Raw genomic sequence first — 16,047 nt, forward strand, 5'->3', positions numbered from 1 at the left:
ATGCTTCGGGCTGAGGTTTTCAGATACTTCTGTTGTATTATTGATGATTTTTTCGCTCGAAGGAAGACTAATTGTTATTTCTCTTCTGATAGATTCAAATCTTTAAATTTGTAATAAAGAAATTGTTAACAATTTTTAATTTGTTTTGCGTACGCCTATCACCATTGCAAGTTTCTAATTAGATATGATATTTTAGAGATTGTATTTTAGAAGTTATAGAATATTTATCTATTTTATTTTTAAGGGATTAAATATAGAATTAACTGAAGAAATCTAATATTGTTTGTGGATTACGCAATCTTAAATATATATTTTTAATACATTTTAGAATATACATCTCAAAATATATTTCTGAATCTAAAAGTAGTTTTTCAATTGTACAATTGCACAATTGAGAAAAAGAAAGAGATGCAGAAATAGTTTTATCTATTATAGTTTGAATGAAAAAATAATTTGGAATTTATAGATCTTCAAGAAAATAAAAAGGAAGTACAGGAAGAAAGAGCCATTACTTTTAATTGGTTTGGATCCATTTAGTTGTGAATATCTAGGCACTTTATTTATTTATTTTTTAAGTTTTGAATTTAAAATGATTCAAAAATAAAAAATCAGAGGCACTACTTTCTTTAGGAACGTTGACAATTTTTCATAATAAAACAAGTCATGACGTTAAAAAAATTATAAAAAAAATTATTAAAAAAATATTTTTCCTTTCTTTATCATGTGGAAGGAGAATATACCTCCGGTTATAAAAACAAATTAACTAAATATGATTTTATGACTTCTATTATATATCAAAGCATCTTATATTTTTCTATTCTATAGAATAATATTTAGAGACCAAAAACTGGTGCCAACTTTTTCTTTTTTAGTTGCTATTTAGATTAACAATTAAGTCAACGTCGAATAAAGTTCGTTGTTAGAAATATAGTCTTTATTTTGATTCACAGTCAATTTTATGTTTTAGATTGAACGAATGAAAAATGAAAATTTTAAAAAAGTAAAACTAAAGTTATTTAAATTATAAGAATAAAATTGAGAGTAAAGTTTATTTATTTATCTATTTTTAATATAGCTATTATTATTTATTTTATACCTATTTATACTATTATAAAAAAATATAAATATTATTAAAGTATCATGATATAATTTATTGTGTCACGAAATATAATTAAGATATTTTTATATAGTCTTTTCAGGATTTTACAGAATGTTTAATTTGTTTACCATTTATCATTTTTCATATTTATTAACTTTTTTATTTCTCTTTTGTTTATTGGAATAAACAAGGTGTTTATATATAGCTACTTTATTTTTTTGTTACTACACTACTATAGTGATCAATGTTGAGTGTAAATAATATATGCAACTGAAAGTTTAGTTACGATTTTGGTAGCTTTTATTTTTTAGAAAAATATTTAAGATTGATGGCTACATTGAAAAATTAATACAGACTTAAGTCAATTAATGACTGTGACTTTAATTTTATTTCGATAACCGTTTCAAATACTTATTTAACTTTTAGAAAATAAAATTTTATATTTGTTCATTATTGCAAAATAAACGAGGTACCTATTACACAGCTATCTGAATATCTTTTTTTAATCTTTAATGACATACATAATACTTCATTAATAAAGGGAACTTATTATATATAATCAAAATTAAATAAAACAGTTGCCTTAATATAATATTTTTTTTTATGTTTTGTATTAAATACGAAGCTCGAAAAAAAATGCCATTCTAATAAAGGTATCAGATTCAGACCATTAGTTCAAAAAAATCTTATTTTCCATTTTTGTTGTTTTATAAATGTTTTTCAGCCACATTAAACCTTTGTGTCTTAAGTGGGGGTATTTCTAGTCATAAAAATTTTGCTCTTCGAATTTTGAGCATTGCACTCTATACTTCTCACTTTAATATAATTATGAATGTGATGAGATGACAATGTTTTATTAATTAAATTATATATTTTTAATATATTATTGAAAGTATCCACAAAGGTTGAAGATTGGTAGAAGAAAGAGGCGTGGTTGACTACTATACTATAGACTTTCGATTTTACGTGGAAGAATAGATAATGTAGATAATGAGATAACTAATTGTGATCTTGATTATGATCCAAAGGTTTTAAAGAGAATTTTGTTTTGACAATGTTTATTTCAGAGTTTTCTACAAATAATAATTTTTGTTCTAAATAAAGCTTTGTTTTTCTATTTAAAAAAAGGGGTTTCACATTATCTAAAATAAATAAGTTGATTAAGACTTTTATTATGAGCGTCATAAAATAAATAAATAAATATGTAACGAAACTAAATAAATAATGAGTATTTTAACCTATAAAAAAAATCGTTTTGAAAAAAATTGAAATTAACTTTTACATAGAATAATAATAAAATAATACGCTTGATGAAATGGGTGATTCTAATATTGGAAATTATGATGAATAATTTCTAACTACAAATAAATATAATAAGTTTAAATCAAAGAAAATTAATATTAAATCTATTAAAGAAAGGATTTTTAAAAAGCAATAATGAATTTTAGAGTTTTTATGAAATATGAGAGTTAACTAATAAGAAATCTCATTATACTGAATGATTATTAATTTGTTAGGTGTTGCATTGATTTATTGTTTTTTATTTATGTATTTACTTTAAGTTTTTTTATAATACACACACACACAGATATATATATATATATATATATATATATATATATATATATATATATATATATATATATATATATATATAATATAATTTTATTAAGGTGTGGTTCCATGTTTTTTAATTTTATTTTTTTAATAAAATTTTCATGCAACGTTAGTAATGTCTAATATGAATTTATTTAAAATTTAGAATGAGATTAACGAAATAATTTTAAATTTTGTGTTGAATATAATTATTAATGTTGCCTTATATTTTTTTTAAATAATGTAAATGATTTCCACATTTTTTGTTTTGTAATAAAGTTATACTTATGAGGAACATATTAATACATTAAAAATATCATAAGATAACTTTATTTAATAAATTGGTGTTGTTTTTAAAGTAGAAAATGGTTAAAAAATTTATTTAATAAAAAGAATGTAACTTTAAGATTAAATATGTTTTTAGTTATTAAATTATTACACAAAATTAAAATTTATTTTTTCTCAAATTTTAATATAATTCGATATCTAAACTTTCAAAATGACTAAATACAATCTTCTAATTTTTAAAATGACTCAATATAATTCTCTAATACCGTGTTAAATATACTAAAATTTAACACATTTCAATTTAAATACCAATATAAAATATTGTTTAACACAAAATAAATTTAATATTATTAGATTAATAAAATTAAAAAAAATATTATTTCGTTCTTAAAATTTAGAAATAAAAATATATTAAAAACTACATATTTAACCTAAATTTTATTTAAGTAATCCCCAATCGAATTTAAGCGCATTTGTGTGGCATGCATTGTCACATTTGTCGGGCCGGTTTATTAAAGACGCTCTACATTGGGGCCCGACCCGTTCCAAATTCCGGTTTAACAAAAAATACCCAAACTGTATAGGGAGGAACAAAGAGGAGACAGACATAGCAAAGTGATGGCAGTGATAAGTGCTGTTCATTCTGTTAGCTCCCTGCATTTACAATCACACCTTCAGAGGCTTAACAATGGAGAATTCTTCTTCTCTACAAGACCAAGGAAAATGAAGGTCCCTCTTCCTTGCCATCACCATCATCATCCAATCTACTCAAGTAATGCTTTTGGTTGTAGTGACAGAACCAGCATCATAATAAACTCAACATCTGGTTCTTCCACAGCAACTTCTGCTGTTGAGGGGTCCCTCTCTGAGGTAGAAAAGATAAAGCAGAGGTTTCGTACATGGCAATGGAAGGGTCAATATTCAATCAACTACTTTGTTTCTTCGGACTCTCCTCAGCAGTTGCAAGCCAACCACCCTCCCCTCTTACTTGTTCATGGCTTCGGTGCCTCCATTCCTCACTGGCGCAGGTAATTTAGCCACCACCAGTCATGTGTTCAATATTTTTCACTTCTCATGTGCTGTTTTCTCGTCCACCCGTTTTTTTTCTTTTTTGGATATTGTTTTATCACATTTGTATGGTAAGCTGGTAGCCACATAAAAAAGGATAATATAAAGTAACATATGCATTCTAAGTAGATAGGCAATGAAGTGTTGCATTCCCCCTTGAAGTTATATTTCTATAACAGCGATTGATTACCCAAATTAAAATGTGTGCAAATTTAGAAGCCAAGTATATCAGGTAATGCGTCAGAGTTTTTTTGTTGGGATTGCCAATCATCTTTTTCCAGCAACTGTACAGAATCCTCTTCTTCCGTTCAGACAATCCCCGTTTTCAATTTCATTTGTAATCACCAACTTCAAGTATTTGCAATGCAGAAAATGGTTGACAAAGAAAAGATGGAACTTTAGGGTGACCGTGTTAATTATTAGGTTGTCCATTGAGCTTGCATGTAATTTGGTTTCGGAAATTTTTGGTTGGATATTTCTTAGTTTAGATTCCAAACGTTAAATCTTAAAAAGTTTCACTGGATCCAGATGGAATCTTCACTATCCCAGTGAAAAAGGATTAATGGGAAAACAAAATGCTTAGGGGATGGTTGAACTTGGCGGTGATCTATCTGATCATGGACTGGACTTTGGTGATGAGCTGCTGGCTCTCAAACAAATTTAATTCCCACTACATGAATTTTCTTAGTTAATGTGCGATTTTAGTCAAGCACTTTGGTTACAATTATTATTACTATTTTGCTAATATGATTCAAACTCCGCCCATAGAAACCTTTTTCTAGTTTACTCTCATAAAAAAAATCCTCAAAAATCACTAATTTTGTCCTTTTGCTTAACAATGTAGTCATTGAATTGAACTAGTAGGTAATCATTTTGGTTTTTTCTTTTTCTTCAGGAATATCAATATTCTAGCCCAGAATTATACTGTGTATGCTATTGATCTTCTAGGTTTTGGGGCTTCAGATAAGCCTCCAGGCTTTCAATATACCATGGAAACTTGGGCTCAGGTATTTATATCTTGCGGTTTTAATTGGAGATCAAATCTCCAGCGTTATCTTTTTTTGGTGAAATTTCCAGCATACAACATTACAAACTTAACTTGTACCCTGTATTCAATGTAAACAGTTGATCTTGGATTTCTTGAATGAAGTTATTCAGAAGCCAACAGTACTTATAGGAAACTCTGTTGGAAGTCTCGCCTGTCTCATTGCTGCCTCAGGTATGTCTGATTTATCCCCCAGAGGCTGGCTATGTAACCTAAATTTCTCTCAAAACAGTTAAGCATATAGAGTTTGCATCAGAAATTTCTTTTTTGCCTTATCTATGAATTATAGTCTCCAATCAGATTCAAATCAAACTCTTGTGAGAGGCATTGTGCTGTTAAATTGTGCTGGTGGCATGAACAACAAAGCGATTGTTGATGACTGGAGGATCAAGCTACTATTACCCTTGCTTTGGCTGATTGATTTTTTATTAAAGCAAAAGGGAATTGCCTCAGCAATTTTTGAGCGAGTTAAACAAAGGTATTCTCTTAAGGTTTGGCCATAAATTCCTTTGGATGTGTAAAGAGGCAACCTAACATTGCATTGCTGATATGCAGAGAGAATTTAAGAAACGTTTTGAGTTCAGTGTATGGAAATAAGGAGTCTGTGGATGAAGAACTAGTGGAGGTAATACTTTGTTGTTCACTTGATTTGTTATTAATCTTCCTTTCTTTGACAACATTTTACTTAACTGCATTTTTGATTGTGCAAATGAAGATCATCAGGGAACCAGCCAATGCTCCAGGGGCCTTAGATGCATTTGTGTCCATTGTGACTGGTCCACCGGGCCCCAATCCGGTGGTGTTGATGCCAAACATATCCTTGCCTGTTTTACTTTTGTGGGGAGACGAAGATCCCTTTACTCCAATTGATGGACCTGTTGGCAAGTACTTTTCTTCATTGCCTTCTCAACAAGAGAATGTTAAACTCTTCTTACTTGAAGGTGTTGGACATTGTCCCCATGATGACAGACCTGACTTAGTACATGAAAAGTTGCTTCCCTGGTTGGCAAGTCTTTGAAATTCAGAGTAGTGTTAAGTACTCAGCTGCTGCAACCAGCTCTTGAAACCTGTCACTGTTTAGGCCGTGATTCCATTATCTATAACTACTGCTACTTGTATAGGTTATGTTCATAATTTTTTTTTGTATTCTTATTCACACCACCAATTTTCTTCTAAGATAGATTACATATATATGTTTCAAATACATCGAAATGAGCCTTTCTTATGCATAATATTGTGTTTGCCTTGATAGGTTTCTTCCTTCTTGTTTTTATCTTTGACTTTTCTAAGATTTATAATACCTCTATATGTGAAATTTGGCTTATCCATTCACACGCTCGTGCTTATCAGGTAAAAACAAAACAATATAAATCTGAAGCTATAGTTACAATCAAACAAAAATTAGGAATATACACAACAATGTTTGACAAATTCCATAAATATGTGAGGACCTCTAGTATGTTCACAGAAAAATATTTTTTGTCATGTATGTAAAAATACTTTGTTGAAAGAGTAATTCCAATAATCTTTACGTCTTAAGGGATTAATCTTTCCTTGTCTACATCTTATCCTTGATGCAAAAAAAGGATAGAAAATAACTCTCTGATTTATGCTCCACTAATAGAAAAGAATCAATGCATTTCTAGTAAGAGAGTTCAATCACTAGTACGAATCAAATGCTGTAATGACTAATACACAAAATAGAAAATAAAAAAAAATGAGTGTATATAAATTAGTATAATAATTTTGCTGGTCCATGCTCATACCTTGTAAACAAAGGAAATTACCCATTAGTCACGACGATAAATACTCGCCACAAACTCTACCTGTCTTCAAATAATAACTATAACAATAAATAAATTATAAAATTAATTAACAGAATTTTAGAACTTATTTTAATTTTTATGTTCTTGAAATTATCTATATTATGAATTGTTTAATTTAAAATATACTGGGCATTATGTATTATTTATTTAAATAAAAGAATATATAAGGCTACAAAAATATAGTAAGTCTTAGTTTTTAAAGATAAATCAGAATAATACATGGTTTAGAAATGGACAAGTTTAATAAATGAGAAAAATCTAAAAACTATTAACCTTTCCTATTCTTCCTAGCTTTGAAAAACAAAACTGAACCACTTCGCGAAGTAGTGGGTATGGTGTGGATTGAAAGTGTATATTTTGTTGAAGTGAAGCCCAACATAGTGCAAAAGTGCTAAAAAAAAAGCTACAGTGCACTGAAAGTATCTGTTATCTGTTATTGTTACTAACAAATAACACATGAATTGTCTGGAACGTGGTAGAGAATTCTTGTACCCTCCTATCAAACATCAAATATATTCCAAATTATGGTAGAACTTTCTTCATCTCTCTACACTAAAACACTTCCATTTAACTCATGGATTCTTCAAGAACCTTGCTAACTTTTAGCCTCATTTGTCTCATACATGCTCTATATATATACGTGTGTACTTGTGTCAGGGATCATCGCATGGTTGAAGACACACACTTGCAGTGCCAAAGTTCAATAATTCTTCACTATTAACCATCACCGTCTGCTTCTATTTTCCTGATTAGTACTAGAAATGAGGCTACACCAACTCATTTTGTTCCTGTTGTTACTCTTTGTTGCGAAAGCGAAGGGGTCTCTACTACCATTCGATCCTCCCAGAGGCATTTTGGCGGAGCTCTTGTCTGATCGATTCCCAGACCCGTTTCATGTGCTGGAACAAATTCCATTTGGGGTGGAGAAAGATGAACAATCGATGGTGATGTCAGGTGCTAGAGTGGACTGGAAGGAGACCCCGGAGGGGCATGAAATAATGGTGGACGTGCCAGGGTTGAAGAGGGAAGAGATAAAGATAGAAGTGGAAGAGAATAGGGTGCTGAGAGTGAGTGGTGAAAGGAAGAGAGAAGAGGAGAAGAAAGGGGATCACTGGCACAGAGTGGAGAGGTCCTACGGCAAGTTCTGGAGGCAGTTCAGGTTGCCACAAAATGTGGACTTGGACAGTGTGAAGGCTAAGCTCGACAATGGGGTTCTCACTCTGACTCTCAACAAGTTGTCACCGGAAAAGATCAAGGGTCCCAGGGTGGTCACCATTGCAGGGGAGGATCAGGAGCCACCCAAGCTCACCAATGATGGGACCAAGCAGGAACTTTGAGTCACTTGCTGCTCAATCATCTTCATGTCAGTTCTTCTGTGTTTCACTATCTGTCATCATAACGAGAACAAAAATGTTTTCTAAGTTTGTGTTTACTTTGTGAATAAAAAAGGTTTCCACCACCACCTATGGTGGAATGTCTTACTTTTTCATCTTTTCTGAGGACTTGTCTTGTTGTATAACTATAATATCTATGGACCCTCTATGATATTTCAAGATATTTTATTAGTAATGTGAATATTTAAACGCAATCAAAATCTTAAAATCAATATCTATTTATTTGAAAAAAAAAAAATGTATTTATAATACTTAAGTACAATTTTGTAATTTTCAATTTTATCATAAACATGTAAAGGAAATAAATTTAATATTTTAAATTATAACTAAAAAAATTAGCATAAACTTAAAGTATAAAAACAGCATATTTTGAAAATCTGACAGTTAAAAGAAAAAAAAAACAGATGAAATATGTTATTATATGCCGTTTTCTTTCGTTATTATTATTATATTAAAAGAGTGAACGCGTAGATAAATGCAATTAATAAGAGAAAGGATACCGAAGCTGGGATTCTTATCCTATTTTCTTGAACCGAGGGAATCTCCGTTAATTTTAATCTGAACCCAAGCAAGAAGGTTCTCTATGTCTCGAATATTCTCTGCATGGAACAAGAAGAAGCTGCATCTCAGTTTCTTGCCCAGTTTTTTCTCTTCTAGGCACAGCACCAGTACTGGGCCTTTACGGCCGAGGATTCTCAGATTGTACAGTAGCAGCAATGGGGAGCCACCGCAGGATTGGCATCAGGACGCTGCCGTGCCTTCGCAAACTCCTTTCAGTGTTAATTTTGTTCGGGCCGCCGCTGGGCCCCGCCAAGAGAACACTGGGTGGATCGGAGGCTCCAATTTGGGTAGGGATTTTCCGACTCCCAAGGAAATCTGCAAGGGTCTCGATAAATTTGTTATTGGGCAACACAGGGCCAAGAAGGTGCTCTCTGTAGCGGTTTATAATCACTACAAGAGAATATTTAACGGGTTTGTTTCTTTTATTCTTTCGCTATCGCAGTTTATTCTTTCGTTGCGGTAATTGTTTGTGTTCTATGACTGAATGTTGGGTTTATCACTAGGTCAGGGGAAGATGCGGGAATCTCCGAAGGATTGGATGATGACGATAATGTGGAGCTGGAAAAGAGTAATGTTCTCTTGATGGGTCCAACTGGTTCAGGTATATGATATTTTTATTTATTCACTGAGAATTGTTAATGCATCATGTTGTTTGTGCTTTTCTTGCTAGCTTTCGAAGTTACTTTATTTATGCTATGCTAATCTAATTTCCATCAAATAGGGAAGACATTACTTGCGAAAACACTGGCTCGTTTTGTGAATGTTCCCTTTGTCATTGCTGATGCAACTACACTAACGCAGGCAAGTATGTATTCTTTGACGAGGTCGTGTTAGAGTTTGGTTGAGTAATAGTTGAGCAGGATTGAGTTAAACGATAATAATGTATACAGATTTTTGTGCCTGATATGTGATTTTTCGAGGTAGTGAGGTTATTGAGTGATAAGATGTTATGCTAATTGGAATTACAAGTTTTTCTTCTAGAATGTGGATATTCAGATAGTATTATTTAGTATATTGTCTACTTCTGATTTGCTTCCATGGTTTACTGATGGTGGTTTCTTTGTCCTTGGACAAAAATTTTGGCGGTACTGATCTGAAAGGGGAATTTTTCTAATTTGCAGGCTGGTTATGTTGGAGAAGACGTTGAGTCAATATTGTATAAACTACTTGCGGTAGGTAATTTGTTCTGTATAAGTTGATGTTGTTTGAGCAAATTATCAATTCTTTGAACAAAGTGAAATGAACATGTTTTTTTTTGTTCTTTAAACATCTCCACCTTCTGTCCTAAATTTACATAGCATTTACAAGCATAAATCACACTCTTTCCGCGTTTGTTGAAAAGCTTTACCTTGCTTCCCATATTTTTTTCTGGGCTGGTTTGTGTGCCAATGTTCCCAAGGTTTGGTGTCTCTTTGTTTCTAGCAGATAATTCTTGTGTAGACATCAGGAAGCTAATGATAGTTTGACTTAAGCTCCTCATCAATTGTAGCAAAGGATTGTCCATGGTCTTTGTGTGTTGCTATACAGACGCATTAATCATGCATTTCTTCAGTTATAATTACTGCTATGTTTGTATTACATTTGCTTTTGTTTCAATCTATGTGATTGTTCGAGTACTTTTGTTATTAAACTATACTTATAATTTAAGGATTTTCAGAAGATATCTTGTGTTGTTTCTAGTTCTACTTGCCATTTCTTCATTATGAGTTTGGTTTTTCCCGTATAGGCAGCAGAGTTCAATGTTCAAGCAGCTCAACAAGGGATTGTTTACATTGATGAAGTGGACAAGATAACTAAGAAGGTTCTTTTCTAATTTTAATGGCTAAGTTCATAAATGGCCTTCCACTATAGCTTTAAATTTTTAAATGTTATATTATATATTACAGGCTGAAAGCTTGAATATTAGCCGAGATGTTTCTGGTGAGGGTGTTCAGCAGGCATTATTAAAAATGCTGGAAGGAACTGTAAGTAAAATAATTCCAAAACGTAGTTGTTGGTAATTGGTTTACTTCTTTGTAAATTAAGTGCTAAGCGAACTCATTGAATTGTCTGTATTTGTCTCCTATTTAATTATAACCCTTAAGTGTTGGCCATAAGAAGGTAGTATCTTTTATATTTTGTGCCTAAGTTTTTCAAAATGATAAGTAATTTCCTTGCTTAGGTTATCTCTGTAATTCCATTTTTATCTTTTATTCCTTCATATATGCAAGGTTTTTTTAGCATATCACTGATGCATTAGTGGTATTTTCCAATATATAACCAAAAAATGTATATTCTTTTTGCTTGTTGAGAACTTAGTTTTTAGATTCAAAGTACTGTTTATGGGGACTATTCATTTAGAGGGGACTATTCATTTAGAGGATGCTGACTTTTTTTATTAAGGGAAACTTGTACTGCAGAGATTTAAGATCAACAATGTTGTAATGATACTAAATATTGAGTGTAAAAGGGCAACAAGAGAATATAACGTAATGGATATTATCTATAAATAAGAGAGGTTGAGAGAGGGATCTGTTTGTCATTTTAATAAATGATTATACTTTCAGAAAACGGAGACCAGGAGGGAACATGGTCTCTTGAATACCCTAAATATTATTGAAGTTAATTTCTTTTGTACTCAGTGTCTGTTAGTGATAAAATTGTTGTATTGTCACCTGTCTGTTTCTTGCAACATTGTCAATGTCATTTCTTAGAAATCCATCAATTGTTGTATAAAATGTTTCTGAAAAAAATAATTAGTTGTGGGATCGTTGGTACCATTCTAATAGATAGTATCCTGAACTTGGAATGCTTTCTTATTGTCTAGATAGTAAACGTCCCTGAGAAAGGAGCAAGGAAGCATCCACGGGGTGATAACATACAGGTATCTTGTCTTGGAAAGTTTAACATCTGTCATTTGTTTCTTGTTTGTTCTGTGATATGATATGATTTGTGAAATTTCTTGCCTGGTATTATTTTGGCGCTGCCTTTGAACCTGAACAATTCAGAATTAAGCATTTATATTTTGGGGGAACTGCATTTATGTTTAGAATTATCATTTTTAAAGACCTTACCATCACATAATTAACACGAGAGCATTAATGCTAGATACATCTGAGGCCATAGGTGGTTGGATATGAGGAGGATGAAAATATAAGATGGATTAGTTCTTTAGGAACTCTTTCATCCCCTTAGCAAGTATTCGTCAAAATTTTGTCAATGTTAGTTAGGTTCAACAATCGGTTCTCAAATCATTTAGTCATTAATTTGAATAACTGTCCACTACTTTTTTGTGATGTATAGATTGACACAAAGAACATTCTCTTCATATGTGGTGGAGCATTTATTGATCTTGAAAAAACCATTTCAGAGAGGTAATTTTTTCTATTTTTTGTATGTCTATAAAGAATGTTTGTTCATAGATGTTTTATGCCTGTCTTGATTTTATTAGACTTCTCATCTAATTTTGATTTGTGAAAAAGAGCAGACGGCAAGATTCTTCAATTGGTTTTGGGGCACCAATCCGTGCCAATATGAGAGCTAGTGGGGTTACACATGCTGCAGTAACATCATCTTTACTTGAGTCGGTGAGAATTGATTATGGTTATCGGAATGAGTATTTTTTTCTTTCACCTTTCTGTAAAACTAGTTAGGCAGAGACTTTGATTAATTCAAGCTAAAATAAATCATGTGAATTAGCTATTCTGCTGTGCACTTTCCATACTTCTACAGCATAGAGAAAAATACAGAAGTTTGAGAATAATATTGTTGTAGCCAACAACCTTCGAAATGCATTTAAAAGTGGCATCAGTAATTTCAGGTGGAAAGTTCTGATCTTATTGCATATGGTCTCATCCCAGAGTTTATAGGACGGTTTCCAATCTTAGTTAGCTTATCAGCTCTAACTGAAGACCAACTCATGCAGGTATTATAAGCATTGCTCAAATCTTAGTTATTGTAGCTTTTCCTGCTTTCACTAGCAATTTAGTGCACCAAAATCTAACTCTGCTTGTTGTGTTATTATGATCATTCTATTTTCTCACTCATTGTTGGCACGGGTGCACACATATATCAAGGCTGAGAAACCTTATGATCTTTTAAAGCCTTCTAGAGGCATTAAAATTCTTTGAATATCTCCTATTGTATAAGGATTCTTTTTATATTATATGTTTTCTTAGAAAAGCTAGAAGTTATTATGGCCATTGCTTTTGGATTTACTATGTAATATAAGGAATGACTGTATGGCTAAGCTCTTGGTTCATGTTAGTTTATGTGTCACAAAAGGAACAGAAAATTAGGATAAGGATACAGCAGTCCAGAATGGATTTGTAACTTAAGGGTAACATTTGTTAAGATATCTCCATGTGTACAGAAGAAGCAAAAGAGATTCTTTCCAGTGGATGTATAATTTATCATCTATATTTTTAATTGAATAAAAAGAAGTTTGTGGTTGGCATTGAGAAATCTGATGTTTCTCTGGATATGCTGCTTGCATAAGTGTATGCTAGTTTAAAATTCTAACTTTTTGTCTTGTGGAATATTTAATTGTAAGTTAAAACAGACCAGCGTATTTTAGTTTAGAATAAATTTCTTTTGCACGGATATCTGGTCAGACAACTACTGAAATGTTCATTTTGCAGGTCCTCACAGAACCAAAAAATGCTCTTGCTAAGCAGTACAAGAAATTATTTGACATGAATGACGTAAGAAGTTCTCCTTATTCACTCTCTCAAATACATATTTTGTTGTTGTTGTGAGAGTTACTTTGTTTGAGTGTATGTGGTGTAAAAACTCAAGTAGTTATTGTTATATTTGGATCATCCCAACCAACTAAATTCGGGTATTTAAACAACCAAATTATTCAAACATTAACCTGGTTGAGTTGAAGGGAAATTGCCTAGTTGCCTATGGTTGACCTAATCTAATAATAATTCATAATATATATATTCTTTCAAACTATATAATTACTACATGGTTTTTACCATGGCACTTGCCACCTAAAGCTATATTCTTGCTTTCCTTATTTTTTTTTTCACATTTTTCTTCCCCTATGTTGGCTACGGTTCACTGTAACTTTCTTGAGTTGCTGGCTGGTGATACTTTTTACCATTCTATGTAAGAACAGACTAGAAGTCTTCTTTAAACCCCCTTGAGTGATTTAGCTTTTTTATGGTCTACCATTTGGTGTTGTTATCTGCTAGGTCAAACCTGATCAGCTTGTTTCAGAATCATTTAAGCAACTCTCTTCTACCCTTTCACCAATTTGAGTTGTATTGAGTTTCTATTATACTTGTTATGAGTGTGCAATCGAGTAATGGGAAGTGTGAGCAGTTAGAGGTAATTTTGGCTGAAACTTTATCCCTAAACTTCAGGTAAAGCTACACTTCACAGAGAAAGCTCTTAGATTGATTTCAAAGAAAGCAATGGCCAAAAATACTGGTGCCAGGGGTTTAAGAGCTCTACTGGAAATCATTTTAACGGAAGCTATGTTTGAGGTATCAATGTGTCTTTTATTTTTGAAAAATAGAGTTCTGTCTTCAAGTATCTAAGATTGGTCTCTCTGATCTTTGACTAATACATTGAATGCTTGCTTGCACCAGATTCCAGATGTTAAAGCAGGAAATGAAATGATTGATGCGGTTGTTGTTGACGAGGAGTCGGTAGGATCGGTAAATTTCCTTGGCTGTGGAGGAAAAATTCTCTGTGGAGAGGGTGCTTTAGATCGGTACCTAGCTAAGATGGAGAGTTCAGTGGTATGATATTGCATCTGAACGAACGTCTGTTAATGCTTTTATTTTTTCATGAAGATGTTTTCACTCATCTGCAGCACTGATAAGCTATGAGAATGTGGTAGGTGATTTTGACCTAAATTCTTCATGTATTGCAGGTTAATCATGACGTAGCGGAACCAGACTTACAAGAGGGGGAATCAGAGATTTCATCAAGAGCTATGGGCATGTAATATTATATTTACCACAAAGTTGTATAAATTATTATTGTCATTTTTATCTGTAAAAATTATATTCATAATTTGCTGTAATTATCCTTTGTATAACGCTGTAGCTCCTGTTTTAAGTACATTGAATAGGAAGGATATAGAAAAATGATAGCTTGCTAATTTAGGCAGCACGCCATCCAAAGTTTCAAAGTATTTTGATGAAAATCTATTGAGTCTATTTTTTCATCTGATAATATTTTATTGGTTTAAATCTATACGTCTTGCTGACTTGGAAACGAAACTCACTATACTCACATAAATTTCTTCTAAATAGAAAAACATACTGAAAAAAAAAATGTTAGAAAACACGGTTCTCAATTATCAGAGAATCTATAACTGAACACCCAGCTGGTTACATTGTATGATTTCTTTGCCCCCCAAAACTCATTATTTTTTACGAAAGTTGAATAATTGATTAATCACATGAAAACTTGACTTCTTGATACAAATGTGGAAAAGTAATCAAACGGGTAAATGGATTGATTATGAAAGGTGCAGTCATTTCTATAAGCGATTTGATCAGGATATCATACAAATCGATTGTAGCAAGTAAATATCAGGTGATTTTATATCACTTACTTTACATCAGAAGCTTAACATGTTTTCTAATTGGATGACATTGAGAATCATATATGTTCCGTAACAACGATGTAAAATGTATTTTAATCCTTTGTTGATATTTGCATTACACATTTCAGTTGATAACTTATTCGATTATGTATATTAACTTTCTCATGTTAGACCCATATAGGCCATATATATGATGCTACAAGTGTTCAATATGCATAGAAGGAAAAATAAGCCATTGATTATAAGTGGCTTTAACGCTTTGTTTAATATAACTGATGAGAGGGAGAGGTACGAAAAGAGAAGAAATATAAGGTTGAGTGGAAGTAAGAGAAGAAAGAAGAGCTTAAGAATAAATGTATCCTCAAAGAAGCATGATAAGTTATGTTGATAAATGAAAGAGATTTTACTATTTTTTTATGATCGTAATATAATTTTAACATAAGCTAAAGGCTGACAGTGACCGAAAAAGAATGATAGGGAATAGATTTCTCTATCATTTATTTTCTCTGTTCGTTGCTTGTCCAACTGCCTTGTGAACTTCCTTCTAATAGAGTATTTTATTCAGATTCATCATCTTTTCATTCATTGCAGCAGTGATGAGCTGAGTCAGATTTCATCAAAAA

The 16,047-nt window shown here is 31.9% G+C and overlaps 3 protein-coding genes across 4 annotated transcripts; all 3 read left to right on the top strand.

Annotated features, from left to right (window-relative positions):
- The first annotated feature begins 3,462 nt into the window (after window positions 1-3,462).
- Window positions 3,463-6,345, top strand: LOC124823721 (alpha/beta-Hydrolases superfamily protein). Of its 2 annotated transcripts, none has more exons than XM_088095906.1 (6): window positions 3,463-4,011; window positions 4,947-5,058; window positions 5,177-5,270; window positions 5,397-5,574; window positions 5,652-5,721; window positions 5,820-6,107. In XM_088095906.1, the coding sequence occupies exons 1-6, from the start codon at window positions 3,602-3,604 to the stop codon at window positions 5,964-5,966; spliced, it is 1,011 nt and encodes a 336-aa protein (XP_087952032.1). In that variant the 5' UTR covers window positions 3,463-3,601; the 3' UTR covers window positions 5,967-6,107. The 2 variants fall into 2 exon arrangements, with proteins under 2 accessions (XP_087952032.1, XP_047151965.1); XM_047296009.2 differs by having other exon boundaries at window positions 3,488-4,011; window positions 5,812-6,345.
- Window positions 6,346-7,114: 769 nt separating this feature from the next.
- Window positions 7,115-8,418, top strand: LOC124823723 (22.0 kDa class IV heat shock protein-like). Its single transcript, XM_047296012.2, has 2 exons — window positions 7,115-7,449; window positions 7,580-8,418. Exon 2 carries the CDS (start codon window positions 7,684-7,686, stop codon window positions 8,257-8,259), a length of 576 nt encoding a protein of 191 aa, XP_047151968.2. The 5' UTR covers window positions 7,115-7,449; window positions 7,580-7,683; the 3' UTR covers window positions 8,260-8,418.
- A 374-nt stretch (window positions 8,419-8,792) lies between these two features.
- LOC124823722 (CLP protease regulatory subunit CLPX3, mitochondrial-like) lies at window positions 8,793-15,040 on the top strand. The gene is made up of 14 exons (XM_047296010.2): window positions 8,793-9,288; window positions 9,381-9,478; window positions 9,599-9,678; window positions 9,999-10,049; window positions 10,604-10,678; window positions 10,764-10,841; window positions 11,684-11,740; window positions 12,160-12,230; window positions 12,344-12,443; window positions 12,677-12,781; window positions 13,497-13,559; window positions 14,229-14,351; window positions 14,457-14,609; window positions 14,744-15,040. Exons 1-14 carry the CDS (start codon window positions 8,900-8,902, stop codon window positions 14,816-14,818), a joined length of 1,518 nt encoding a protein of 505 aa, XP_047151966.2. The 5' UTR covers window positions 8,793-8,899; the 3' UTR covers window positions 14,819-15,040.
- The last annotated feature ends 1,007 nt before the right edge of the window (window positions 15,041-16,047 follow it).

The sequence above is a fragment of the Vigna umbellata genome, chromosome 8 (assembly GCF_029865625.1).
Source record: "Vigna umbellata cultivar VRB3 chromosome 8, Vumbellata_1.0, whole genome shotgun sequence".
Classification (NCBI taxonomy): Eukaryota; Viridiplantae; Streptophyta; class Magnoliopsida; order Fabales; family Fabaceae; genus Vigna; species Vigna umbellata.